The 26,584-nt window shown below is 39.4% G+C and overlaps 2 protein-coding genes across 3 annotated transcripts in view; both read left to right on the plus strand.

Annotated features, from left to right (window-relative positions):
- The first annotated feature begins 1,445 nt into the window (after positions 1 to 1,445).
- Positions 1,446 to 17,268, plus strand: bin2b (bridging integrator 2b). 2 transcript variants are annotated; one of them, XM_044122312.1, is made up of 13 exons: positions 1,446 to 1,540; positions 1,781 to 1,955; positions 3,583 to 3,663; positions 8,304 to 8,358; positions 8,712 to 8,806; positions 10,084 to 10,179; positions 10,557 to 10,664; positions 10,747 to 10,832; positions 10,949 to 11,024; positions 11,107 to 11,189; positions 13,784 to 14,438; positions 15,274 to 15,366; positions 16,902 to 17,268. In XM_044122312.1, the coding sequence occupies exons 2-13, from the start codon at positions 1,863 to 1,865 to the stop codon at positions 17,013 to 17,015; spliced, it is 1,635 nt and encodes a 544-aa protein (XP_043978247.1). In that variant the 5' UTR covers positions 1,446 to 1,540; positions 1,781 to 1,862; the 3' UTR covers positions 17,016 to 17,268. The 2 variants fall into 2 exon arrangements, with proteins under 2 accessions (XP_043978247.1, XP_043978248.1); XM_044122313.1 differs by having other exon boundaries at positions 1,533 to 1,955.
- Positions 17,269 to 23,726: 6,458 nt separating this feature from the next.
- The window catches only part of LOC122834150 (integrin alpha-5-like), a 48,846-nt gene continuing 45,988 nt past the window's right edge, over positions 23,727 to 26,584 (plus strand). The window contains exon 1 of the mRNA XM_044122307.1: positions 23,727 to 24,107. Coding sequence (XP_043978242.1) covers positions 23,905 to 24,107 — 203 coding nt within the window. The 5' untranslated portion in view covers positions 23,727 to 23,904. The remainder of the gene's footprint in view (positions 24,108 to 26,584) is intronic.

Genomic DNA, 26,584 nt, shown 5'->3' on the forward strand with positions numbered 1-26,584 from the left:
AGTAGTAGTTCATTAAAAATGAGCCATAAGAGTGATAATACAAGTATTTGTGAACACACAAAGGCACAGAATGTGTTTAATGTAAGAAACAAAAACAACTCAAAAACATTTATGTGATAGATAGCAGCGTTAACATCTAAAAATGCAGAATATTTGGAGAGCAGCATTTGCTTTACATGTACTAAAGGGAATTTAAGATTCAGTTGTATCAGATTTTAAAGTTGCTTGCAGCCGTCTCATTGTGAATGTGTGGGTTCTCTCTGGGTACTCTAGCTTTAATTTTATTTACCTAACCTTTATTTAACCAGGAACATCCCACTGAAATTAAGGAAGATTTTTGTAAGGAAGTCCCAGTAAATCTCGGTTCTCCGGCTTTAATCACTTGACCGTTTGGTCAGTTACCCTCTTCACATTGCCCTTAAGTGTGAGTATGGGTGTCTGGTTGTTTGATCTGTGTTGCCCAGTGCCCTTACCAGAAATAATTTAAATGTTCATATGAGAAAATATGTAAAAAAAAAAAAAAAAGAAAAAGAAAACACACACACTTACACAAACAGGGTGCCCTAGATTTTCAGCCATAACTAAAATGACACTTTTAGCTTTTCTAAGTTGACCACATAGTCTGTGGTAGTACAACCATACATGCACACTGAGGTAACTACTCTGATACTGCAAAGCCAATCCAAAGCGACAGCTTTAGTTTGTATGGTCGTATGGTTATATGGTCGGCCAGCTGCTTTGCTTCAAGAAGGTCCTGGGTTCCAATCCCAGCCTGGTATTTTTCTGCAGGCACTTTGCATCTTCTCCCTGTGACTGATGTGCGATATACCATGAAATTCATATCACAATATACATTGTGATGGGTAACGATAATTATTTATATCATGATATAATTTGTATGTAATGTCTGTAACTGTTTTGTTTTATGTTCATTCCCAGGTCTCCTTTAAAAATGTAATTTTAACAGAGACCTGGCAACGATAGACAGCAGCATAAATCTCAGTGGTGACTATGGTTAAATCAAAGTTAAATAAATTACACTAACCTGTAAAAGGGGTGTCATTCACAAACTGTGATTGGTTCTTATTCTATGCATAATTATCCCCTCCCTCCTCTTTATTCCTCTAGAACATTAATTGTATATTGTATCTTATATAAATGTCTTCCATTTATTTCATTACACCACCTAATTTTCCATAACTTCTTACTTTCTTTCCAAACTACACTTTCAGATATAGATCACTTTACTACTTTTGTAACAACCTCCAGCCAACCTATCTGCTCTTTCATTACCCAAAATACCCACATGAGCAGGAGTCTGTTTTGTTTATTTCACAACAGAACCTCAGACGAAACATTTTGGCGATTGTTTGGACTTCCATTTTCAACATTCGACAGTGCTGATAACGAATCTTTACAAACTCCTATTTTACTTATACTAATGGTATCCTCCACCCATTCTAAAGCTAAGCCTGCGTCACGCTGATGAATCAGAACCGCGTCACTTTAGAGGAACGCCAATTACGGCCGTCGCCTCCAGGTGAGTGCTGCAGAAGAAAAGCCCCCGCGGGTGGGAAAAGTTTCTCAACAACGACAGTAATGTTTCTGGGACAGATGAAGACTCGCAGAACGGGCCTACAAGTTCGAACAGGACGCGGAGACAGCCGCTGGTGTTGTTGTTGATGATGATGAGGACAGTTAGAATGACTCCGATCCAGCTGAGCAGGTCCTAATCTCTGCTGTTTATTTCGTAAGTGTGTCTTGTTGCTCCACCTCCCAGCGCCTTGAGCCGAGCCCGCAGTCGAGTCGCACCGAGGAAGCGGCAGACGCGAGGAGAACTGAGCCGAGAACTGAGCTGAGAGATGGCCGAGAATAAAGTGGGTCCGAACCTCCAGGCTGGAGCTGGATTCCTCGCCAAGCGGGTCCAGAAGTCCTTGAACAGAGCACAGGAGAAGGTAAATTGAAACCGGTTGCTATTTATTTTTATTTTATTTTGTTTTATTTTATTTTGTGTGTCTCCGTTTATTCTCATAAATAGGCGTTAAACCCCGTCATGAAGCAGTTTGCTGGAGAATATCTCTACCAGCCCTGCTGTTGAATCTTTTTGGGATGCAGAACTTTTCTAGAACTGCAGCTCTGGACGGGCGCTCCCAGGCAGGGCATGCAGCAGCTGCCGTTATTTCACTCCAGTTGACTCGGATTAAAACATGCAGTAGCTCATCATGGAGGTTATCTGTTCCTCCAGAGAAAAGACCACACTTAATCTTCTCAGAGTTCAGTTTATGAAAATCCTAACTTGCTCACTGTCAGCTGCTCAAAAAGAAAACTGGTTTCCTCTGTTCTGTGTTGTGAAGTTAGAAGCTGTTCCATTGTGCGGACATACAAAAGTTGCCACTTCCTGACTGTTCACTTCCTCTTGTTGCTGTCTTTCTCACTCAGTTTGTGGTTGACTGGTTTGATTTTTGATGCTCCACCTCTATAGAAAAACAACAATGTTGCGTATTATATAGGAGAGGCTTCGGTGAGGGATTATGTGATGTATGCATATGTTTCCAGACAGAAAAACGAAATAGGGGCAGGGGGGAAATTCAGAAGTTTTGTTTTACATGTTAAGCTGAAAACCAGCTGCATTCAATGGAAGGTAAAAGCCACATTTATCTTGTTTGGCTAAGAATTTGCTGCATGTTTGAGTATCAGTGTGTCAGGGTAAGCAGGGCTGGACCAACTTATCTACTACCTTATTAATAGCTGGGCTGGAATTTTCTATCTGCTGATAAAGTAGGTCAATATTTGCCATAAAATAAATATCAGCCATTTGCTATTATTAAAAAAAACAAAAACAGACCATATGTTAGCAGACACTAAAGGTCAGTATGTGGGGCTCGGCTTTTTGTGTTTCCTTCTGAACAATGAGTCTGGGTAGCAGTGGAGACGCCAGGCGATCGGCTCTGATGGGTCATCCACTGAAATATCCCGTTTATTTAGTTTCATATGAATCCAGACTAAGAACAACAACAGTTTCCAGTCTAAGCATATAGACTGGAATTAACTCCCACCTCTACTACAAATACCTGGAGATTAGACGTTGCATTCCTAAGAAAAAGCTGCTTCCTTGAACCTCTCAGAAGAATCTCACCTGTTGGAAAAAAATTTTTTTTTCAAGAGCACAATCACTTTATATCAAAGTTATATACTGAGATGTAAAATTTGAACTTTCATAAATGTTCAAGGTTAAGGAAATCCTGATTTAATGACATTGCAATTGTCTAAATAACATTAACCTGATTTTCCTATTTGAAGTGTCTTTGGCTAAAAAGTAAGAAGCTTGTTTTTGGATTTCTGATGCTAAATCCCATAATGTACCAAAACTTAACATTATTAGTGAACTTATTGCAAAATCAGAGGCTATAAAAAATCTTTGCCTTAAAAGCCCTGCTGTCACTGGTCGACTATAAATGTTTAAGAATCATACAGTTCTGCACTTTGTCCTATTTTTCTTCACATTCTAGACAAAATGTTGATTTTGCAGCTTTATAACTCTGTATCACACATTAATTATTTAAATGTCCAATTGTTTCCCAGGTTCTTCAGAAATTGGGCAAAACCATGGAGACCAAAGATGAACAGTTTGAGCTCTGCTTCCAGAACCTCAACAAGCAGCAGGTACTGCCTCACCTCTGGCCAATCAGAATCTACTGCTGTTTCCAGTCTGTTGTAAGAACTAGCTTTAATAGTTCAGCAGCACGTCTTACAGCCTCCTCACAAATAATCTTCTTGCGATTAGCGATCCATGGGAACTAAACAATCAGTGTTTTGTTTCTGATGTTGCAATGGAGCCAACACACAAGTTCAGACAATCAGCTTGGCCTTGATTTGAGGATTTGGAACATATTCTAGGACTTTTTTCTTTTCGTCTCATTTTGCTTAGTTTCAGTTCTCTGTAGCAGACGTGTGAAGAGGTTACTGTCATTTAGGAAGCAACAGTTTTGTTTTTAGTTTTCTGCAAATTCAGACTAAATCTGGAAGAGGAATCTTTTGGTATGTTAGACAAAAATAATTGAACACACCACATGTTGTGGTTTGTTTAGCTTTGTTTAGGTGGTCTATCTTTAGCTTTTTAGTTCATGTCAGCCAAATGATTCCCGTCAAATTACTGACTTTACTTAGTTTACTGACTTTATTACAATGTTAAGGAAAAAAACTAAGCAAAGTTTATTTGTATAGCACATTTCAGCAACGTGGCAGTTTAAGTTTCTCTCTTTTTCTCTCTCTCTCTCTGTCTATATATATATATATATATATATATATATATATATATATATATATATATATATATATATATATATATATATATATATATATATATATATAATCACAAAGTAATAAAGAAAACATAATGCAACATAAGTCAACAGACATTATAGTTTGATGAGTACCATCACCAAAATTATAGACATTAAATATGTTGGTCAGTGTTTAATTTATTATGGTTCAAAATTGTAAACAGCTGGGTTTTTAGTCTTGATTTAAAGGAACTCAGTATTTCAGCTGTTTTACAGTTTTCTGAAAGTTTGTTCCAAATTTGTGGTGCATAGAAGCCGAATGTTGCTTGGGTCAACTTGGCCAAACACAACTTGGCTCCTTTCTTGTATAACATAGGTACCACAGATGGACCAGGATCTGCAGGGTTTCCCTCAGTGTATTATGCCCCCACCAGGCTAAGCATTGCTTTTTTCTTCTTTTTTTTATGTTTGTACTTTTTAAGACTTCATAGTTGGTGTTCAGGTATTAATATTATTCATATCAAGTGCTCATATCAGAGCTCTAAGTAGCTCTGAAACTGCTGGGCTATTGCAGCAGGAGCCTCCAGGGAGTCTCCTGGACAAACATAAATATTCAGTGAGTAGGAGTAAAATGCCTTGTTGATGTCAGAGAATACACAAAGTGGTCTGAGATCATATAAAGTCAGCAGTGGGTCAAATAACAACCAAAGTATGCAGAATACCATTTCCTGTCTTGTAGGAGTAGTCCAGCTTCTGCTGGTGTATTGAGTAGTGGTGCTGAGCATGTCCATCCTCTTAGGACCACACCTCTACTCACCATCTGGTGACTTCGTCAAGAAGGATAATACACAATGCCCCAAATCTCAAATCATCTCAAACTGATTTCCTAGACGTAACAATGAGTTCAGTGTAGCCCAATGTACTCCATGTTAATCAATCAATCAATCAAATTTTATTTGTATAGCACATTTCAGCATCATGGCATTTCAAAGTGCTTTACGTTATATCAAACAGATTTCAACTTAATAGAAGATGTGGTGGAAAAATATCTAAAGGATTATTTCCATCAGCTTGCTGCTGAATCTGTTTCCAGTAAGAATTGAGATATTTCTGAAGATAAAAATTTGGTCCAGAGGCCAATAGAGTGGCCAGTGTCTGTTTAGAACGTGATTTAAGAATCGGCAATTGCACTGATAGTTTTCTGGCTGATTACCGATCTTTCAAAAAGCCTAACTTACCGATTCCAATTTTGGTCGATACCATATTTTTGCCTGAAATGTTGCTTAATATATCAAGAAAGTTGCTGACGTGGCAACAATGGGGTGACTATTGTTAACTGTATATGTGCAGACATGAACTGGTCGGCTGGTTTGTCAGTTTAACCTTTCTCACAGGAGAAAAGAAAAGCACAGTGGTTGATTTTTAGACCTTTGCCGAGGTTGATAACATCGGTGGATAAGATCGGCTTCACATGTAAAAATCGTCCAATGCTGGTCTCCCAAAATTAAGAAAATCGGTGCACCACTACTCCTAATTCCTATAAAACAAGCTCAACTAATTGAGTTATGTTATTTATTATTATTATTATTGTTGTGGGCTAGGCACTAGTGTCCCCTGTGACCCGACACTAATTGAGCAGATGTACAAATTGCATGGATGGATGTTGTTTATAACATAACTATTATTAATAATAACTAACATTTAAAAGCAGTGTAGGTAACCTACGGTAAATGCAGTCCAATTTGTTTTAATTTAAACTGAACCAAATCAAGTGTTTTGGTATAATTTTCTGAGGTAAACAAAGCAAGTTAAAGTGTATTTTAAGCTCCTGAGGTTTTATATAGGTTATTCTGTCCTTTGTTGTATTTGCTGTTAGTGATTTTCTTGTTTGCATGGCTGCCAATACAATCCTCTAATGTGCATTTTTGATCTGTAATGAAACAATTCACCAAATTTATTGGAATATAAACCTAAGCAGTTCTTTATTTTAAAACATCAAATCAAAAACAAAAAAACTGTGTTCAAGGCTGCTGTATTGATTTCCATGGATAGGTTGCCACTCATAATATGGAGGAGACACTTACTTGTTTTTATGGGCTCATGAAGCTCTGACTGACATCTGTTCATCTGTGTCTGCTATTCTATTTGAGCTAGTTTAACCATTAGCTTGTTGACTAATGCTAGCAACGTGATCTCTGCTTACACCTGCTGACAAGCTTCACTTTTTTCGCCTTTCTCTTGTTGTTAACTGTTGCGTCTTTTGGTGTATTCTCCAGTTGGCCCTTTTAGCGAGGCTCTCTTTTGTTTAATTTTTGTATTTCTGAGAGATAACAAGTAAAGGGTTGTTGTAAAGAAAAGTGTCAATGAGCAACAGGAAGGAAGTTCACAGAGTGACTTGCTTGCTGCTTTCACTTCATTATCTCAACTGTTGCAGCTGCTATGATTCCTCCTCAACACAGCGTTTACATCCCTGCTACTGTTTGTTTTTTTTTTTTCAGTTTTTTTTTCATTTCTCATTTCTATGCAGAAACCTATGTGCACAATTTTAAATCATTCTGCCAGTTGCTCATTTCTTTAAATCTGATAATGATTTATTCAAAAACTGTACTGTTCTTATATTTTTCGTATGTTTAGAAATTTGCCCATATTACACAGTCTCTTGTGCTTATTTTTCTATTTTTTCAGCTTTGTGTGAATATGCATGCTTGCAATTGTCACTGCCACTGTGCCTCATAACTGCTTAAAAAAAACAAAAAAACAATGGTTTGGAGTGAAAACTATGGATAAGACAGAAAATGTTACGCCACCAGTTTGGCAATATTTTAGGTATTTGGGGAAAACAATTATCCATTGAGAATTATTGATATCGCTGATATGAAACATTTATACGGCAATAAGTTTCTGAGCTATATTGTCCAGGACTGGACATGCTGTTACTAGTGTGTTTTCAATAAATGACAAAACCTGTAACAACTGTCTCATTTGTTTGTAGAAAGTTGTGACGTTCCTAACAAATACAGTAAATATTTCATAAAGTATTTAACAAACTATGTCTCCTACAGTAGCAATTACTTAAAAGTAAATTAATTATTCAGTATAAAGGAGGAATTTGTTTGGTCCTCTCTTGCATCTTGACAGAACTGACAGAAATCAAACTGCTTAGAGATATAAAAGAATACATATTTTATGTATCAAAACATTTGTAATTTACTTGGCTGTGATTTCTGCCATATTTATAGAAATCAAATTTTAAAAAAAGAGGGTCCCACAGATTCCAGCTCATCCCACATTAAAACTGTGGGTTGTTTTCTGGACATGACTGGATGCATAGTAATGGTGCCTGTAGGAGAGCTAACGGCTGCTAGCACGTCACTAGCTACAGCGGCTAGTAGGCGCTGTCCTATCCAGTAATATAGACCACTGCACAAAAAGTTTCTACAACAGCTTGCTATTGTCAATATAGATAAAGGGGGGAATGGAAGTAAACCTGGGCAAAAAACCTCAGAAATTTTCTAGAAAAACTTGGAAATTCTCAGAGCTCAAAAAGTTGAACATCTGCTAGAAAAAAACTTTCAAATTTACTTCAGAAATGGTCTAGGGAAAAATGTGAAATTTTCTGACCTCAGAGTTGAAAATATTTGACTTTTGAAACTTCTAACTTGTTTTTCTAGAACATTTCTGAGACTAACCTGAAAGTTTCAAAGCTTTTTGTTGTAAGACTAGAGAATTCCAAGTTTTCTTCTAGAAAATGTCTCAAGTTTATTCTAAATATTTGGCTTTTTTTCTTCTGTAGAAATTTACTCCTTTTTTTTTTCTATCTACCATATGCTCTAATATGCTGTCGTAATTTCCCAACATAAAGGATACTTTCTGATTACTGATGGGAAATAAACTCCAAAATGCAACATGCAGCACACTTGAAACATAGTAGCAATAATGTGAGGTTGCCAAGGAAACGATGACACAAAAGTGTGTCTTTGGTTAACTTCTTGGTTTTGTCTGCTTTTCATCTGGACACAGGTGGACGGAACCAGGTTGTTTAAAGATGTGAAGGCGTACTACGCAGCGGTGAAAAGTGAGTTTAAACACATTGCATGTGCTACGTTCAGTCTGGACGTCGACTCTCACTAGTGAGGCAAAAAGAGAAGTGAATTTGATCTATTCCTAAATTCTGATGGCTTTCGCAATTCTGTCTGCATTGCTGGGCTGCAGGACAGAAAAGCAAAAGCCAACTGTTTAAAAAAAAAAAATAAATAAAAAAATAAAAATCAGCAGACGCAGCATTGCATGTATGACTCACCCAGTCAGGAAACAACAAGCTGTTTGACACAATGCCTCCTCAGGGCTCCATGCAGCTGAAGCTGAAGCTGGTGGAGTAGCGATAAGTTTTGTGATGACCTTTCTAAGAACTGCAACGCTTTTCCACAGCTGTGCATGAAACATCCAAGCGACTGTCCCTGACCCTGAGAGACGTGTATGAGTCAGACTGGGACGGCATGGACGACCTCGCTGTCATTACAGAGGTGAGGCTTTTCTTCATTATGATACATAATGTGAAAATGAAGGAATAATGACTTGTGGTGGTTGAAATGTATTTATTTAAAAAAATGCATTTGTTCATAGACCTTCTTATTCTGCTACTCCTATACAATGATGCAGGTTTCCCTCAGTGTGTTATGTGTCGGGCCACCAGGCTAAGCAATGCTTATTTATTCAAGTCTTTTTAAAATGTTTGCATTTTTTAAGACTTTACAGTTGGTGTTCAGGTATTAATCTTCCAGTCTTTCAATAGCATAGTTATCAAGTGATGCTTTCAAATTTCTTGTCAACTTTAAGCATTTTTTGGTAACACTTTATTTGACGAGGTGTGCATAAGACCAACATGTCTTCATAATCATGAAGACTATGGACACTCCTTTATAGTCTTCATCAAGACTATGAAGGAGTGTTTATGAATGTCTATGACTGTTGTCATGAAGTGTCATTCGGTAAATAATGACACTTTTAATGCAAAGTCGGCACTTTTAATTGACTTTCAATGCAACTTTTAAAGCAACTTTGCTTTAGATGACTGCATGATTTATTTTTTTTAAAAACTCAATTGTTTGCAAAAGTTTTGCATTTCTTTTTCAAAGAAAAGTGTCATTATTTACTGAATGACACTTTATGACAATAGTCAAAGACATTCATAAAGACTCCTTCATGTTCATGGCAGGTGTTATGTCATCAATTGACCATCCATACAGATACGTCTTTAAACATGAAACAGGCAATGTTAACAAAACAGAACTTGCATCATGTAAGTCCACAAATGCAGTTCAGAGTTTAAACCTGCTGAGAAGTTTTAAAGCAGCGACAGAATGTTTAGTGGGAAACAAAATCCACATTATTTGGCCTTTATAAAAACAGGACAAGGAAAAAAAAAATTCTAAAGAAAGCAGTGAGTCGCATTTTCAGTTTGTCTCAAGCTCTGAAAGAGAAACAGAAAACTTGATCTGTGATCTGAACAGATGAAACTAAAGTTTAACTTCTTGGCTGAATGTGGACGATGAGACGCCATGAGGATTCTGTCCAGCTCCCCCCCCCCCCTCCCCCTGCCCCCGCCTCATGAATCAAGATGCTAAAATACAAGATGAATTTTTAACCTTTTTTACATTTTATGCATTTATCTATATGTTTGCTATATTGCTATAAGTTTTCAGGCTGTAGATAGACTTGCTTTTAAAATTCAAGATTGTTGTTTCTATTCAATGATTCTTTTAATGTAGTTTTTGGACTGACTGACTCTGCTGTGTTTCAGAGTGAGGACTTGCTATGGAATGACTTTGAGGAGAAAATAAGTGACCAGCTCGTCCGCACCATGGAGAACTACACCAGCCAGTTTCCTGAGGTCAAGGTAAATGAAAATAATAATAATAATAAAAACTTTATTTATCCCAAAAGGAAATTAAATGTTGTCATTTAAGTTTCTTCGGAGTCGTTGTGGACGGTGATTCTGTGGGAAGGAACGGCGTTCCACTGCTGTGTTTCCAGTACAGATGTGCCTGACCTATCTGTTTCAGATTCTCTAGACACTGTTTGTTTTCTCAACAAATACATGAAGCAAAACAGATTCTATGTTTATCAATCTGATGAATATTAACGAATCAAAAAAAATTATCCTAATTTACACATCAAAACATGCATCTAACATTTTATCCTATTGTTATGAAAAAACAACAACAAATGTTCAACATATCTGTTTGATTTTTTATTTTTTTTTTGCTTTTTCAGGACCGGGTTGCGAAGCGGGGACGCAAACTGGTGGACTACGATTCAGCTCGTCACCACCTGGAAGCTCTGCAAAGCGCCAAGAAAAAGGACGAAGCCAAAATCACCAAGGTAACATAAATAAGCATGGCATCTTAAAGCTGGGATTTCACTTTTTTATTTTCCCAACATTCTTTCTAATCCTGCTTATCAGGCAGAGGAGGAGTTCAACAAAGCCCAGAATGTCTTTGAAGAGATAAATAACGAGCTGCGGGAGGAGCTGCCTGTTCTCTACCAGAGGTATGAGCAGCAGTAACTCAACACAGACTCAGATTAGCTGGAATCTGTGTGGAAAGAAAGAAAACTTTGTTTCATGGACGAAGTTCGAATTTGATCTGGTTTCTCTGTGTCTGCAGTCGGATCGGCTGCTACGTCACCGTGTTCCAGAACATCTCCAATCTGAGAGATGTCTTCTATAAAGAAATGAGCGTGGTAAGAAGTCTTACTCCTGCTGTGCGAACAAAAGACTCCAGAAGGTCCTCCTGTAATCATCTTGAGTTTCTTCTTTTTACAGCTAAACCGGGAACTTTACAATGTGATGAAGAAACTGGAGACTCAGCACTCAGGCAAAAATTTCATCATCAAGGGTTTGAGTAGGTAGGGGAAAACATTTGTTTTATTCCTGGCTGCTGTGAAGCCCAAAATGAACCAGACTTTGGTTTAAACTAGATGGTCAGATTCCTTGAACAACATCTCAACCATCAGTTCAGTCATCATTGAGACCGTAGTAGACGGCGAGAAGCAAATTGATAATTCCATGATCAAACCTTGGAGATCCAAGCCTTTTATCAGTTATCGTGGAGAAGCATGTACTGGGTGGAGCAATAAAAAGAAAATATTCAGATAGATTTTAGAGAAACTGGCCACTGAAGAGTACACATGCAAAATGACATCATCCGCCCTTATTCACACCCACATACTGAGGAACACACTGCCAATGGAGACACAATTGCCAAATGTAGACCTTTGTACCACACAGCATCATTCCATTGGAATGATGCTGTGTGGTTTTGGACACAAAACCGAGTAAAGCTGTTGACTCTTCTTCTTTTAAGTGTCTCACATTTAAATAATTACATTGCTTTGCTTCTATAAGGCAGAGACTCCTCTCTGAAGAGAGGCTGTCCCTGAACCCACAATGCTTAGGTAATCAGTTAAGATCTTTGTTTATGGAAGAGATTCTTGCTGTGAAACCTGGGAGGGGCTCGGCGAGATGGTCGCTCTGCAGGATACAGCGACTTAGGAAGATTACAAGGGGATTTCTGGTGCATGATGTAGTGTTTGACTCATTGCTCTGGCTGTAATTCCTGAAAATAATAACCCAAATCATTGCATAGCAGCTCTTTTCTGACAGTAAAAAGCTGTAATCCAGTTTGAGTTAGGCTTATGTTCAATTTTGCTAAACCTATGACTGTTTAGAATGAAGCAGACGCTTTGAGAAACACTTTAAGGAAGAAGGTCTTTGTATAACAATTCAATATTTTTTTTTTAGCACAAATGCTGATTCACAGAAAATGCCAAAGTGCTGAGTTCTCACAAATCAATGTTGTGTTCAAAAATGACCAAGACTTCATGATATTATAGTGTAGAAGCATCGGCACCCTTGTAGGAGCAGATGAATTTCACCTCAAAGGTTGGAGGCAATTGATCTGCAGGTGTGAGGTCAACTGACACCAACCAGGCACCAGCTCAGCCTGTCTGCACAAATATTTTATCATCTGAAGCTCTGCTTTTGGAGAGGCTGGACTCCCTTATACACTGAGTTACTCTGGGTAGCCTGTTGGGAGTGTGTGGGAGTACGAGACTGCAGCAGAGTGCCCTTCCATAAACTAATGCCTAACACACAGGGGTGTAATTTGGCGCCCCCCAGTGGCCAAATGCGGGTAACAGTACGGAACTCCTGTCCAAACTCATATAGGTGGCGTTAAATCGTGACTGAGGCAGTCACAATTTAACAAAGTAAATAAAAAATAATTTTTATCAACTGCAGTGGTCCATTTGTTTTTTGTATTTTTTTTTTAATGTTGGGCTTATTCAATGAAATCTCTCAATGCTCACCCAGGTGTATGTGTGTGAGTGAGTCCAGCGGGGGACAGCCAACACTAAGCTAGCAGGCAGTCAGAAAAACGCTGGACTAACAAAAGAAGGATGATGATAAACAGAATTAATAATGAACCCTTTTTTCAATGTCTGTAATACGAATAATTGTGAATTTAAATGGAAAACCTTAAAAGTTAGGGGGAAAATAGAACGGTTAGAAAGCAGCTATTAATACCATTTAAAAATGATCAGAGAAACATCTTCACTAAATACTTTCTGGGGAATTGTGGAAATTCTGAGAAATTATTGTAAGAATGCTGGGGTTGTGTAGTTAAAGTTTACTGTTGGTAATTATTTAAAAATAAATCATGGATGCCTTAACAGAGGTGTAGTGCAATAAGTTTGTTAAATTAGTCTGGATAAATACATAGTATGGTAACTTCTCGTCAGTAAACCGGTTTTCTTAGAGTTGAAAATAAATCAAGTTTTATATAAACTGAGCAAAAATATAAACGCTGCATGTCAAATATAAGAGTTGGAAACAAACTCTTAAACGGCCTATGGTCCAATAATGGACATTGAGCCGTACAGCCACTGCTCTGGTGGACGTCCCTGCATCCCACATGCCAATGCCACGCTCCTGCTTAACTTGAGGCATCTGAGGCATTGTGACTTGTGAAAAAGTTTGACATTTTGAAGTGACCTTTTATTGTCCCCAGTGCAAGGATTGTCCTGCTGTTGCTCGTTTTGTCTGACCACTCACTGGACATGCCCCACACATGCACTGAGGAAAAAAACCCCAACTCACTAAGTATTGCTCACTGACAGCAAGCTGGATTAAAAATTCTCCACAAATATGACTAATATTAAAGAGAAATATTACTTTTGTACAATAAAATGTCAGCAAGTGCTCATTTACAGTCGTTAACTCCTCATGGCAATATTTGACATGGGGACAATAAAATGTCCTTCACAATTTCCTGTTTCTACATCAACAAGTTGAATTCTTTGTCTCACTATCCTTAATTTGGCTTGTAAGTCGCACCGTGTTGTGTGTTAAAGAATCAGTCTGATTTTTATTTGAAGTGATCACATTTGTCCCTTATTTTCTGATCCAATACTCTCTTCTTCTTCTTCTTCTTCTCAAACAGCGCAACTGGCAAGTCAAAGAAAAGAAGGTCCCTGGCCATCTCCAACCCCATCCCCTGCAACACGGCTTTCCCAGTTGACCACGTCTCCATCCATTCCTCCACCCAAAACGGCAAAGAGGCTGCTCCAACTTCCCCCGTCCAACAGACTCAGGACATTTCTGAAGAAGACACCGCCCCAGAAGGGAGCGGCGCCCCATCCGAAAGCATCACTTCGTCAGACTCGGATCTCAGCTCCAGCGGTGTGAACACACCCAAGAGGCAATCTGTGTGCGACGATGAGAACAGCAGCAAGAGCACACGCAATGAGAGTCCGGAGGACCTGGAGGCGGAGCTCGCCACAAATCAGTCGGATGACTCTGGATTCGGGGTACCAAAGTCTGAGGCGGCGAATCAGGAACTGTCCAGCCCCTCTGATATGGCAGATGCCGATAATGTGGAGAGTCTCGACCAGGGTGCTGTGGGCACTCCGTCGTCAGAGGAGGCCAAACCCGAACCTCTGCCTGTCCCGGCCCCCCGCCAGTCCTTCCACTCCACAGACCAAGAGCCTCTGCTACCTGCTGAAGGGGATGACCAGATGGAAACGTTGGACAATCCAGAGACGACGGAGGAAAGAGATGACTTGAGTTCTCAGAATCCACCTGGCTTTCTCTACAAGGTCTACATCACTGCTGTCCAGTGGAAACACAAAATTAATCTTAAGTTACTTTTCTCCATGTTCTCCCAAAAAATATCTGCGTTCAAAACCAGACCAATCATAAGAGAAGAGAGAATTCAGATTTTTTTTAAATTAAGAAGTTGCATATACTCTCTATTGGATAGTCAGACGCCCCATAGAGGACTGGAGCTGTTCCTTCACAATCAACTTGCAAATGCACCATTTTGTAGAAAGTCATATTGATAACAAATGTCAATTTAAAATTGTACATACACCTTAAAGATCCCTGGTGAAAACGTGTTTATAGGTTCTTAACCGTTTGGTGAAAACGGGTTGAAAGTTGATCTCTCAGCTGTGTGTTCTTTGTTTGTGTCATATTTTTCATTGGAGATGGGACTGCACATGAATATGGCCATTTATTAATAATTCAGACTAACAGACACAACCAAAACAGAAGACAGTATTACCCCATGATAATGACTCAAAAATAGTGCAAATAATTTCTTACAGAAAGTTTCTGTCATGTTTGTTTTAGAATAGTAGTGGAAAGCCCACGTTTGAACTGTTGTGCTCAAGTTTGTGGTACATTTATCAAAAAAAGAGATAAAACTCTTAACTCTCTGAGATATTAAGAGAAATGGAAAACCCTTACAAAAACTTTATTCTGTAGCAGAAGGACTTTTATAATGTCACATAAACTGACTACCAAATACATTATTGCAAGGGAACCAAAAAATTCCTGTGAACAGCAAAATGTTTGTGTTTATGGAGTTGGAATTGAAAATCTCTCAGCCACCTTTGAACAAAATAATGAAAGTATCTTATTTTCCACCAGGCGGTGGCGACAGAGAGCAATGAATCGTCTGAAGAAGGCCAGCTGCAGTTTGAACAAGGAGACGTCATCCTGGTGCTAGCTGACACCCAAGAGGTTTGTCTTTTTCTCTCTCTCTCTCTCTTTCTTTGTGTGTGTGGATGTGTGTGTGTGTGTGTGTGTGTATTCTCACAGAGCATATCTCGCCTTACATCATACTGCTGCTCACATTGAGGATGACACCCTTCCTGTAAACTTTTGACCTAACAAGTCATTTCAGACCAATACATTGTGGAAACTTGTTTTTAGCCTTCAGTTGTAAGCATTCAACTCTTTTTTTTTTCTTTGCTTTTCATCATTTGCATGTGAGGAGTTTTTGCCGTTTTCTCAGAATAATTTTCACTGCAGATAAAATAAACAAGAAGAAATTGTGTTCAGATCCTAATTATTATTTTACACAATCCAGCTTCTCTGTTTACCATCGTACGTTCAACAGAAGCTTGATCAGTTCCTAGTTCCTTTGCCTCATCTACACATTTTGTTATGTTACAGCCACAAACCTTTATGTATTTTCTGGAATATTGCGTGATGGAGCAGTACAAAGGAATGTGTAATTGTAAAGTGGAATGAAAATCTTCCTTTTCTTTCAACCTTTCCCCTTAGGGGTCGCCACAGTGAGTCACCTGTCTTGTGCATCATCTTCTCTCACACCAACTACCTTTCTGTTCTCTTTCTCTCCATCCATAAATCTGTTCTTTGCTCTTCCTCTCTGTCGGTTCCATCCTCAGCATCCTTCTACTGATGTATTTCCTCTGTACGTGTCCAAACCATCTCAGTCTGGCTTCTCAGACTTTATTTCCAACATCTGAGAGAACCTCTTGTCATGAAACTATACTGCCACTCACAGATACCCACTTCAAGCTTCCTTTAACAACTCTTTCCCATAACTTCATTGATAGGCTCATCAACTTTCTACCTCTGTAACTTCTCCCTTGTTCTTGAAAATTGGCACCAGCATAATTCTCCTCCATTCTTCAGATATCTTCTCTCTCTCATTGAACACTAGTCAAAAAGTCACTGCTGTCTCTCCTGAACACTTCCACTCCTCCACAAGTATATCATCTGTACCAACTGCCTTTCTACTCTTCATGCTTTTCCATGTCTTTCTTGCTTCATCCTTACTAATCTTTACTTCCTGATCCCCAGTATGCACTTCTTCTCCTTTTTGTTCTCTCATTTTCTTCATTTATCAACTTTTTAAAGTACTCCATCCATCTTCTTTTAACACTTTTTGAATGTGTCGGACCAATTTCATCTTGATTCTTAATCCTCTTAACCTGTTGGACATCCTTCCTGTCTCCATCTCTTGCCTTGACAACCTATATAAATCATCCTGTCCCTCCTTACTGTCCACCCTGTTATCAGAGTCGGTGTTTGTTTGGCCTTTGCTTCCTCTACCTTCATTTTATGCTGAATGTCCCTGTACTCCTGGTGACTCTCTTCAGTCCTCACATCGTCCCACTTCTTCTTAGTTGCTCTCTTTCTCCGTTTTCACACTTCCAATCTTCTGGTTCTGCTCTGCTTCTGAGTGTGTACTGTATGTGCAGTGGGTGTGTGTTGTAAGCTGTGTTGTCCGTCTGTGTGTCTGGCAGCTGGATGGCCTGCTGATGGGGATCAGGGAGGAGAGCTGGAAGCAGCACCAGGATCTGGACCTCCACTCTGGGACCTTCTCAGGAAACCTGGTCGGCCCGCTGCAGGCGGACTGAGGCCGCCGCCACTCTGACGTTTCTCCTTCCTCTGAGCTGATACTGGGTCACACATGATGATGATGATGATGATGATGCAACCTGTGGAACAAACGGGACCAAGCTGATGAACATTACTTAAGTGTTGTTTGGAAATGTTCCAGTATTTTCACCTCTTTATGTTTTTACAAGATTTCTACGAGCCACTGTGAAACAATCTTTTGAAGCTGTTTTTAATGTTTTACAAAAAAAATCAATAAAGTTCTAAATGATGGGGATGTTTATTTTTTTATTTATATTTTAAAGTAAGACCTGGGTTAATACACCAATAGATTTATGTGCTGCTATATAAATAGTGGAGTTTTACAGACTAACTGTCAAAAGGATAATGAAAGATGGATGTTCAGGGAAAAGGTGAGAGGTCAAGGTAAAAACAATTACATTTATCTTGACAGCATGTCCGCCGATCACTAAAAAGTCTGAAATTTATGCATCAAATTAAGGCCTTACAATGACTTAAATTGAATATGTTGCTCACAGGTCTTAAATTTTCTTGTAAGGCTCAAGGTTGAGTCACGCAGATGTCTTTTTTGCGTTCTGTGACTCACTGGTCACAGACTCTTTCTAGCTAACTAGCTGTTGGGTCGTCTACCTTGTGTGAGTTAAAGTTTGGATGAAGTTATTATGTTTCCTTGGACATATAGATCTTAAATTCCATGAGTATTGGCCTTAAAAAGTGTTAGCTTTGAGATGGTGAAACCTGCAGAAACCCTGCAGTAGAACAACCTGATGGTGCAAAATCTTTTTGTTTTAGATCTACGATGATTTACAGATCCCATTTCTGCAAAAAATCTTTGAATAAGATCCTGCATGGTTAGTTTATTATTGAGCAGATTGATGTTTATTTTCAAAATTCTCTTGTGAAAAAGAAAAAAAAGGATTATGCTCCCTCCCCCTCAAGTCCTTTTCACTTCACAATTTTGGACCATGTGGCAAAAAGTTTGGACACTTCTGATCCGAACAGCTGGTGATCCGTTTGTTTTGTTTGTTTGTTTGTTTTTTCAGGGGGTTTTGCATACTTCATAGACCTGCACAGCCACGAGGAGATTAATGTTAAAAGGAGATATTCTCAGTGGAGCACTCTGGGCTTTGCTCCAGTATGAATCTAATTTATTACTTGTCTTGTATCTTTTTCAGAGCGGGGCCCTAACTGGGTGAGGACATGTCAGAAGCTTGTTTCCTCCTTGCTGACCTCGCTCTGTTCTGCTCTGTTCTGCTCTGTTCTACTCTGCTTGTTTGCAGTGAGTTTTCCTTCGGGCTGAAGACAAACTCTGAGGTCACTCGGGGCTCCATGCTGCCACGACGCAGCTCCATCAGTACGCAGTGTTAACGTGAAGAGGCACACGGTGGATAAACACAGAAAAAGCTCCCCTGCCAGCTATGGAGTCTCAACCCCAGCATGGTCGCATTCTTCACCTTTGTAGAGTTCACACTGTGTAAACACCCTGAGGTGATATAAAAAGTGATTTAAACTTCCATTTCACATCGATTAAACATGTCTTAAACGAGCCTCTGGCAGCAGCGTTTCAAAGCGCCTCACATGGGAGACCGCAGGAGAACAAAGTCGCTCTCTGTGGAAATGAACAGAGGAAATGTTTAATATGCATTTCTTCCTGAAACGATATTCCTCCACACCGCGGGCAGAGACACGACTGGTCAGGGCGAGGTCAGAGGTCGCAGTTAGAAAAACAACATTAGCAGAAATGGACGTGTGTGCAGCTCAGTGCTACTTGGAGCTAACACAGTTCATCTTCTACCTGAAAAACTGATGCTAAAGCTAACATGCCTCCTGACTGGTTCTGCTAGTGTTCACAGATTTAAAGGAGCAGTATTATATAAAACTTACTTTTTTGAGCATTTCATCATATTATTTTATTATTCCCCCATCAAAAACATTCCTGGAGTGTTGCCTTAATTTTTTTTATGTACGTTTGAGAAATCCTTTCATCTCCCATGGAAAAATGTGCAAAATACCCAGCTGACCATAACTCCTCCTGGGAGCTGCAATTCCCAAGCTTCCAGGTTTCCACATCACAGATGAATCCTCTCTACTCAGCTCCTTCAGACTAGCCAGCAACAATTAGCAAACACCTGTTGGAACTGAGCATCATCTGAGCTCATTAAAGCAGCTATCTCTCAGTCCAATGCAGGTACAAATGATGTTAAAGGGTTAATACAGGAGCCATGTTGTGATGACTTCCTGAAGGCGGAGTTTCAGGAAGAGCAGGAATTTGTTAAAGAGAGAGGCCTAATTTCAAGACATTAAATGATTAGGATACATTTAATTTAAGTCATATTTGATATATGTAGCATTTTTATAACAACTGATGTTAACATAATTATTTGTGCTACAAAATAGCCCTTTGTGACTGGTAGTTTCCTGCACATATTATGAAGGATTAGTTCAGATGTTTTAGAGGTGAGTTTCGGTGGAGTTGTCAGGAATAATTCTCTTAGCAGTAGACAGATGTTGGCATGTTGGTGGAATATTAAAAACATTTTCAAAGTGGAGGAAGGCTAACAAGCTGGTTCACTTTTTTTCACCTTCATCTAAAAACAATCTAGAAACTACATTTTGTGTTGTCTTTGACTAATACTTTAGTTGGTTTGATGTTTCGAAACATTTAAATGTCAAAAGCGTGCAAAGAAAATTGAAAATCAGAAACTAGAACTAAATGCATTTGATCTGAAATAGTCACACATTATTCCCTTTTCTAAAGAAAGCAACATTAATGTAGAGGTTTAGGTGGAAAGAATATTTTCAATCTAAAGGAATATTTCTGCAGTATTTCCTATTAAGTTAAAAATGTGTAGAATCCCAAAACCAATACGACCGGTTGAAAGAAAGATGAATTAGAAAACTAGTCCAATAATCTGAAAAGTAATTACATTTTCAGGTTTTCCTTTTTTAAAGGAGTAAATACTCTTTCACTGGAGTGAGAAAACTACAATTATTTTTATTCCTATAAAATAAGGTAAAACTGTTTCTCATGCTGTGAGTATTAGAAAAAACCTTCCATGTGTAGAACAAGGCAGTTTAGACCATTACAGATAGAAGAACAAGTATAGGCTTCCCCTCCCCGTTCCCCGTAGTTTAAATATGAACTCTCTCCTTCTTCCCACGTTTTTGGCTAATTAAATAATTAAGAGCCGCATTGGGCCCCAGAGATCCAGTTCACCGACCCCTAGCCTGTTGCCATGGCCCCACACATGAGCAATTTCAGGTTTTTTTTAAATACCCACACGTTGGCTTTAGAAAGTACTCAGCAGAATTCCCCCCAGCCCCCTCAAAACTCCCACATTAGCAACCATGACTGTATTTTAATTGTGATAATCATGTGGCTTCCTGTGTGTTTGGGTGGCCCTGTGTATGTTTGTGAGTGTGCAGGGAAGAGTCCTCCAATATGGAGGCCTGAACCAACAGTAGCCTGACTCATACGAAGTGTGTATCTCTTATCGCCCCTTTTTCTGACATAACGCAGACATGTCCTCTGTGTGGGTGTGCGTGTGTGTGTGAGTGTGTGTGTTGGAGGGTAACTTTTGGCACTCTGTGGTGGTTTTAGCTGTGAAATGTTCTAATTTTCTCCACATGGCTGGCTCCATGGCTATTGGGGAATGAAATCTTTAAACTTTACAAGCACCCGTGTGGAAACGTAACTGCAGCCAAGCTGAAGAGGTGTTTCAGGGAGCTTCTGTTACTCAGACCTTTCCAATTAGCTAGCTAACGTAACTGGAAAAGCAGCCATTAAGCTTTTCTGCAGTTTCACAGACGTCCTCGGCCAGAAACATACTGGTTTTCCACAGGCTGGTGCCAAATCTGTTAAGATCACTTGATGCTCATTTCCCCTCCTCGTTTCGCCTTTGAAAATTAGCCTAAAAGACACAGTGCAGTCCACAGGGTCCATATGTCAGATGGGAATATAACTTCCTGTCTCCATGTTTCTAGTTGGTATGCTTGTTGTTTACTGGCTTACTCCGGCTGACTGGGATTAATCATTAAAAAGTAACCTTTCTGAAATGCAGAATGGCATCCATCTTTATAACCTCTGCTGCTGAGTTTCTTCTGGTTCGCTTTCTGACTGGTAAAAGCCAATGTTTCATTTGAGCTAGATGTGCATTTCCTGGTTCGGAAAAGCAACAGTCGATTTAGAGCAGGGCATGTGTTTGCATCTGATAAGTCATTTTAAAAGCACAGCTGGGATTTTACGGCACTCCGCTGACGATTGGCCTCTGTAAGTTGACATATTTCAGGATGCAGAGCGACACCACAGGAAGGGACGGTTCAGAAGTTAACCAAATAGTGGATACCACACAAAAACAAACATTTCGTAGGGTAAAGAGGACCTCTCCCAAAGTTCCTTTATGTTGTTAAAAATCTCCACATAAAACCATTCAGTCACCATTCATCTAGTTTACATAATTAAAGTGTTTAATTGCCAGTGGCGCTCCACGTTGCTGGACATTTTTTAGGCCCGGTATGAAAAATGCTGACTTCCCCACTAGCACTATTTAAAAAAGATATTGATACGTTAAAGAGTGAATCTTTTTTATGTGGGTGTTTGGTGATAGACCAACAAAGGATTAAATATATTTGAGAGGTGGAAAGACTGGCGACCTGTCCAGGGTGACCCCGCCTCTCGCCCAGAACGTTAACTGGAGATTGACACCAGCAACCCTCCTGACCCCACTAAGAGACAACGGTGTAAGAAAATGGATGGATGGATGGAGAGGTGGAAAGAAAAAAGTTAGGGTTGCATATGAATCAATTATTCTATAACCACATTTTGCTGTATCTGCAAAGATACAGCAAAATGTGTATAAATCCATCAATTTATACACATGTGGCTGCTTCTGTGATCAGTGCTCTACTTATCCAGCCTGTATGTTAGGTGGAAGGTCAAGTATCATAGAGATTATGAATTAATTTTCTACATAGTCTTTACATCTTGTAAGAATTTATGTGCTCTGTGAGAAGTCCAAGCCTCCAACAAGCAATCACTTCTCAAGGTTCAGACTCTGTGCAAAGCAAAAGCAGATGGTTTTCACCAGGCTAATGGTTGTAGCATTGCAGAATACAAAGTTCAAGTGGTGTGAAGCCATTTCCAAAGTCTTGTAGAACAGATGATCATGTTGTGTCAACAGGTACTTCATACTTTATGCCAGTAGAGCTCCAATGGGATTCATGACTTGCTCTGTTGTCAGGTAGAAAAGGTGCCACTGTGCTGCACAGTGCTGCATTACTTTAACTGGGAATAGATTACGGAGATGAAAGTTAGGGTTTTGACTGATGGGGACAAGTCGTGCTAAGAAAACGTAACACTTGGTTGTACACTGTGGCACAGTCTGTCCTGGTTGCATACGCAACTCGAGCTCATGATGAAATGAACTGCCAGTTGAAGCAGCAACCAAACACATAGGGCATAATTTATATCATTCTTCTTTCTGTCAGCTAGAGCTACAGGGTGCAGTTTAATGTGCCATTTAGAGTCGTGTTTTTACACAGTGAACACTCTCCGTCTCCAAGTGGTGTTGCCTTTGGCCGGCTAAACAGCGTGGCTTAGTGTTATTCAAATCAGAGGCTCTCCTTGATCGGTTACCCTTCTCACCCTCCAACACACACACACACGCATGAATACATCTAGAAATAATCCCACACTGCATACCTGCCTGTCTGCTGTGACAGAGAGAAGCTTAGCTCCGGCAAAGTGCTGACAGACGAAGTTGAGAATAGATGTGATCAGTTTGTGGGATTTCTCACTTTAGTCACGTTGAATTGTCTTGGCATGCTAGCATTGTTGAGGAAAAACATCCTTTTCTGACTGAAAGCAAACTCACAGAACACTTCAAGCTTCCACAGTCATTTGTCTGCTGAGGATTTGCTCAAAGTTCAGCAAACTTCGGGTTGAGACAAACGAAGACTTGGACGGAGGTCAGTTCCCTCTGCGTTCCCTCCTTTTTGCGACACTAAAACATTGCATGATATTTAAATGTTAAGTATTACAGTGAATATTATGGTACAATAACAGAAATGCCCCAAAAACTGTAAGGTGAAGTATTGGGACATTCAGTCAGTCGTTTGATTGTCACACTGAATTGTTCTGTCCATATCTTGCATATGGATGAATGGCTCCACATATCTGAACCTTGTTGTCTCAAAATGGCTCAAAATGGTAGATTATCAAAGGATAATCAAGTAGGAATGACCTAGTGAAAGCCAAAGCTGAGAGTCTGTGTCAAAATTTTTAAAATTAGTTTTTACATACATTATATAAACACTCATCCAGTCTCAGTGAGCCAGAGTTGTTTTGCTATCACTTGTTAACAAATTCAGTCTGCAGATGTGTCAAAGGTCCAGGCAGCTGGAATCACAGCTGAAGGTAGATCTACCAAGCATTAATCCAGGCTTCCTGATTAATGGTATGCATGAGTTATGAATGCTTTTGCAAAGAAATATAACGGGATGTGGTGTATGATTTCTTTTACACAAGTTGCAACATAAACTCTCCTTTCTGCTGTAATGTGTAAGCTGGGGACCAGTCTGCCTCTGGGAACACTTACAGCTCCACCCCAGAAGAAGATACAACCTTTTCTTCCTTTCTTCTCTCTCTCTCTCTCTCTCTCTCTCTGTCTCTGTCTCTCTCTCTCTCTCTCTCTCTCTCTTTGCGTGTTTACATGTCCCCATCCACTCTGGAGCAGCACCACACCGGACCTGTTGGAGCTGAGAAGTGGGGTTGTTCAGGGTTCTGATTTCGGGTTAAGGGCACAAAGTTGGCCGGGATAAGGAACCAGGACGGATGATGCGTGTTGCGCCGCGCCTCTTCCATGAAAGAAGAGTCTCTCAGCAGCTGAGATGGGCGCCCTTCCTGGACTCTCACCTTCGTACCGGCCGCGGGGAGACCGCCGCTGCCGCGCCGCGCTGCTGCTACCTGTAGTGGCGGCCGCGCTTCAGCTTTGTGCCGCTTTTAACCTGGACGCGGAGGGACGCTCCGTTTTCACGGGAAAGCGGGGGAGTTATTTCGGATATTCCGTGGAATTCTTCGGGAACTCATCCAGGTAAAGTCACAGCACAACTCTGCGAAGCAAAACCTTTACAAAAAACAAACAAACAAACAAACAAAACCCCTAAAACAAACAACGAAAGATAATTAAATCATAATTTCTTCCTAATCCAAGTCTTTTGTTTACGGTTTACATCCGGTCTTCTGTTCTTGCACAGACACAGAGACCCCAACCCGTCTGAATGCTGCGAGTTATTATTGTAAAAATACATTTCAAAGATGATTTTGAGTTGTTTCGTATTTTTAGATATTCCTACTAAAACACACATCCTTCATTTGCACTTTGATCTTTTCCACACACGTGCACACTCAGATGGAATTCCTGCGCGAGTCTGATTGGAACCAGACGCACGAGTCTGTGTGTGATTCAGAGAGGAGGGGGTTAACCCACAGCAAAGAAAAACACGACTCTTACCCCGAACAGGGCTCCAAGAGGACAGTGGGGCTTTTTCATTGGGCTTTTTTTTTTGACAGCTCAGGAACTGAGGAAAGACGCAGTCAGAGATCAAAAGTCTTCTTCTTGTTCTACACACAGAAAGGTCCATCACCTGGTTTGGCTCAAGTTCCCTAAAGGGGATGAATGAGGTGTGAAGTCTATTAACCCAACATGATGGCTTCAGATTGCTTTCACGTGACAAAAATGAAAAAAATAATGCATTTACAAGATGAGAATTGGTTTGTAGCTCACTATGACTTTGTATTTTTGTTTTTGTTATGATATAAAGCACTTTGAAATGCCTTGCTGCTGAAATGTGCTATACAAATAAATTTTGATTGATTGATTGATTGATTAATATAAGGAAAACAGAGAAGCCTGTATGATGTGTTTTAAGGCCCCTAGAAAAAAAAATCTTTGCCTAAGAAAAAAAACATAAAACTACAAGAAAATAGGGGGAGTCTATGTGCAGCACTGTTCTGCAGCTGACATAACAAAATGTTGCACAATATGAGATGAGATGAGCTTTAGCAATTTTATTTGGAAATGTTTCAAATAACGGTTTTGTAAACTGTTTTTTAAAACAAAGTGTCATGAGTGTAGGAATACCCTGTTGAAGTGGGTTTTCTGTGCTTGTTAACAGTGCATCTCTAGTATTTGCAGGGGTTAGGGACCATAATAAGTCAATTCAGAGACCCCCTCAGAAAACACTAATAACTACCAGTTAAAACATTAATTATACATTAATGTGCATTAATAATCTCAGTGGAAACTATGTTAGCACAGGTAGAAGCTAACATCCACTTTATTGGAGTACAACCAATCAGCATCAAGGAAAATGAATGGTGCTCCTGAATTGGCTGCTTTGCAAACACCAGCCAATAGCCAGTGAAGTAGTACTGGCACTTTGGTTTCACAAGATGTCTTTTCTTTCATTTATACTTGAGATATGTTCTACTAAGAAAAATAAAATTATATATATTTTTTCAGATAATTTGGTATTATATTCCACAGAAAAACCTGTGTATTTTCAGAATAGACAGGATTCACTGACTCTGAACCCAACCAAGCATTGGACGGATGCTTAGAACAAATCAATGTGTGGATGTGCCATAACTTTCTCTGGGTGAACAGAAACCAACCTGAAGTTATTATCTTCAGACCTAAAGAGGTCCGATCTGGAGTCAGCACACAGCTTTCCCAGTCCGTCACAGAGACACACACAAACATGCTACTAATAAACTAGTAGCACCAGAGTAATCGAAACAGATTATGAAACATTTTCAGACCAAAGTGTCTCCAGTGTTTCCAGTTTTAAAACATGGAACTTGGGTCTTCACTGGCTCCTGTAACATTTTGATTGGCTGTTGGTCTCCATAGATGTGTTTTTGTTGACAACACAATTGCTCAATTTAACAATAAAGTCACAAATAAATTTGCTCTATGAAAACACACCAATTAAAAAAAAAAAAAAAGAAATCTTGTTTTTCAATAAAAGGGTTTGGTACTAAGCTGAATTTTTTATTTATTAATTTATTTTTTACTGTATTGAAATGAGTTTATTTTGCAAAGCTGCAGTGGAAACACTGGAGCAGCTGCATAATCAACAACCGGATGTTTCCGCTAGCACAAACCAACAAGAAGACAACAACAGCAAGTAGTTGGAAGATCATGGGGTAGTAGTGTATATTTTAGTGACATATTGAGATTTTAATTGTGTTTCTTATATATTGGAAACACCACAGTTGTAAAATTGTATTTTTCCTACATGAGTGGACTATAGGCAAAGTTTTACGCACATTTTGGAAAAACAGCTAATGATCCAGACCTCAGAACATTATGGATCCTGTTCTTTCCTCAGGCTTGTGGTTCTTCAGTCTGAGCTGAGGTTGTACCAATCTTACGGCACCAGAGCTGGCCAAGACAAAAATCTAATGCCAAACAGACACTCAAGCTACTTTGGCACTGAACCAGTTTGGTTGGTTTTACTTCAGCATTCACTGGCTAACCTAAAGTTGAGCAACTTAAGATTTGAG

This window comes from Gambusia affinis, linkage group LG07 (assembly GCF_019740435.1).
Source record: "Gambusia affinis linkage group LG07, SWU_Gaff_1.0, whole genome shotgun sequence".
Taxonomy (NCBI): domain Eukaryota; kingdom Metazoa; phylum Chordata; class Actinopteri; order Cyprinodontiformes; family Poeciliidae; genus Gambusia; species Gambusia affinis.

Bases quoted from the DNA above. Each gene is read 5' to 3' on its own strand.
- bin2b (XM_044122312.1), top strand. From the start codon at position 1,863: ATGGCCGAGAATAAAGTGGGTCCGAACCTCCAGGCTGGAGCTGGATTC. The intron at 1,956-3,582 runs GTAAATTGAAAC...ATTGTTTCCCAG, and splicing joins TGAACAGAGCACAGGAGAAG to GTTCTTCAGAAATTGGGCAA. The intron at 10,833-10,948 runs GTATGAGCAGCA...CTGTGTCTGCAG, and splicing joins CTGCCTGTTCTCTACCAGAG to TCGGATCGGCTGCTACGTCA.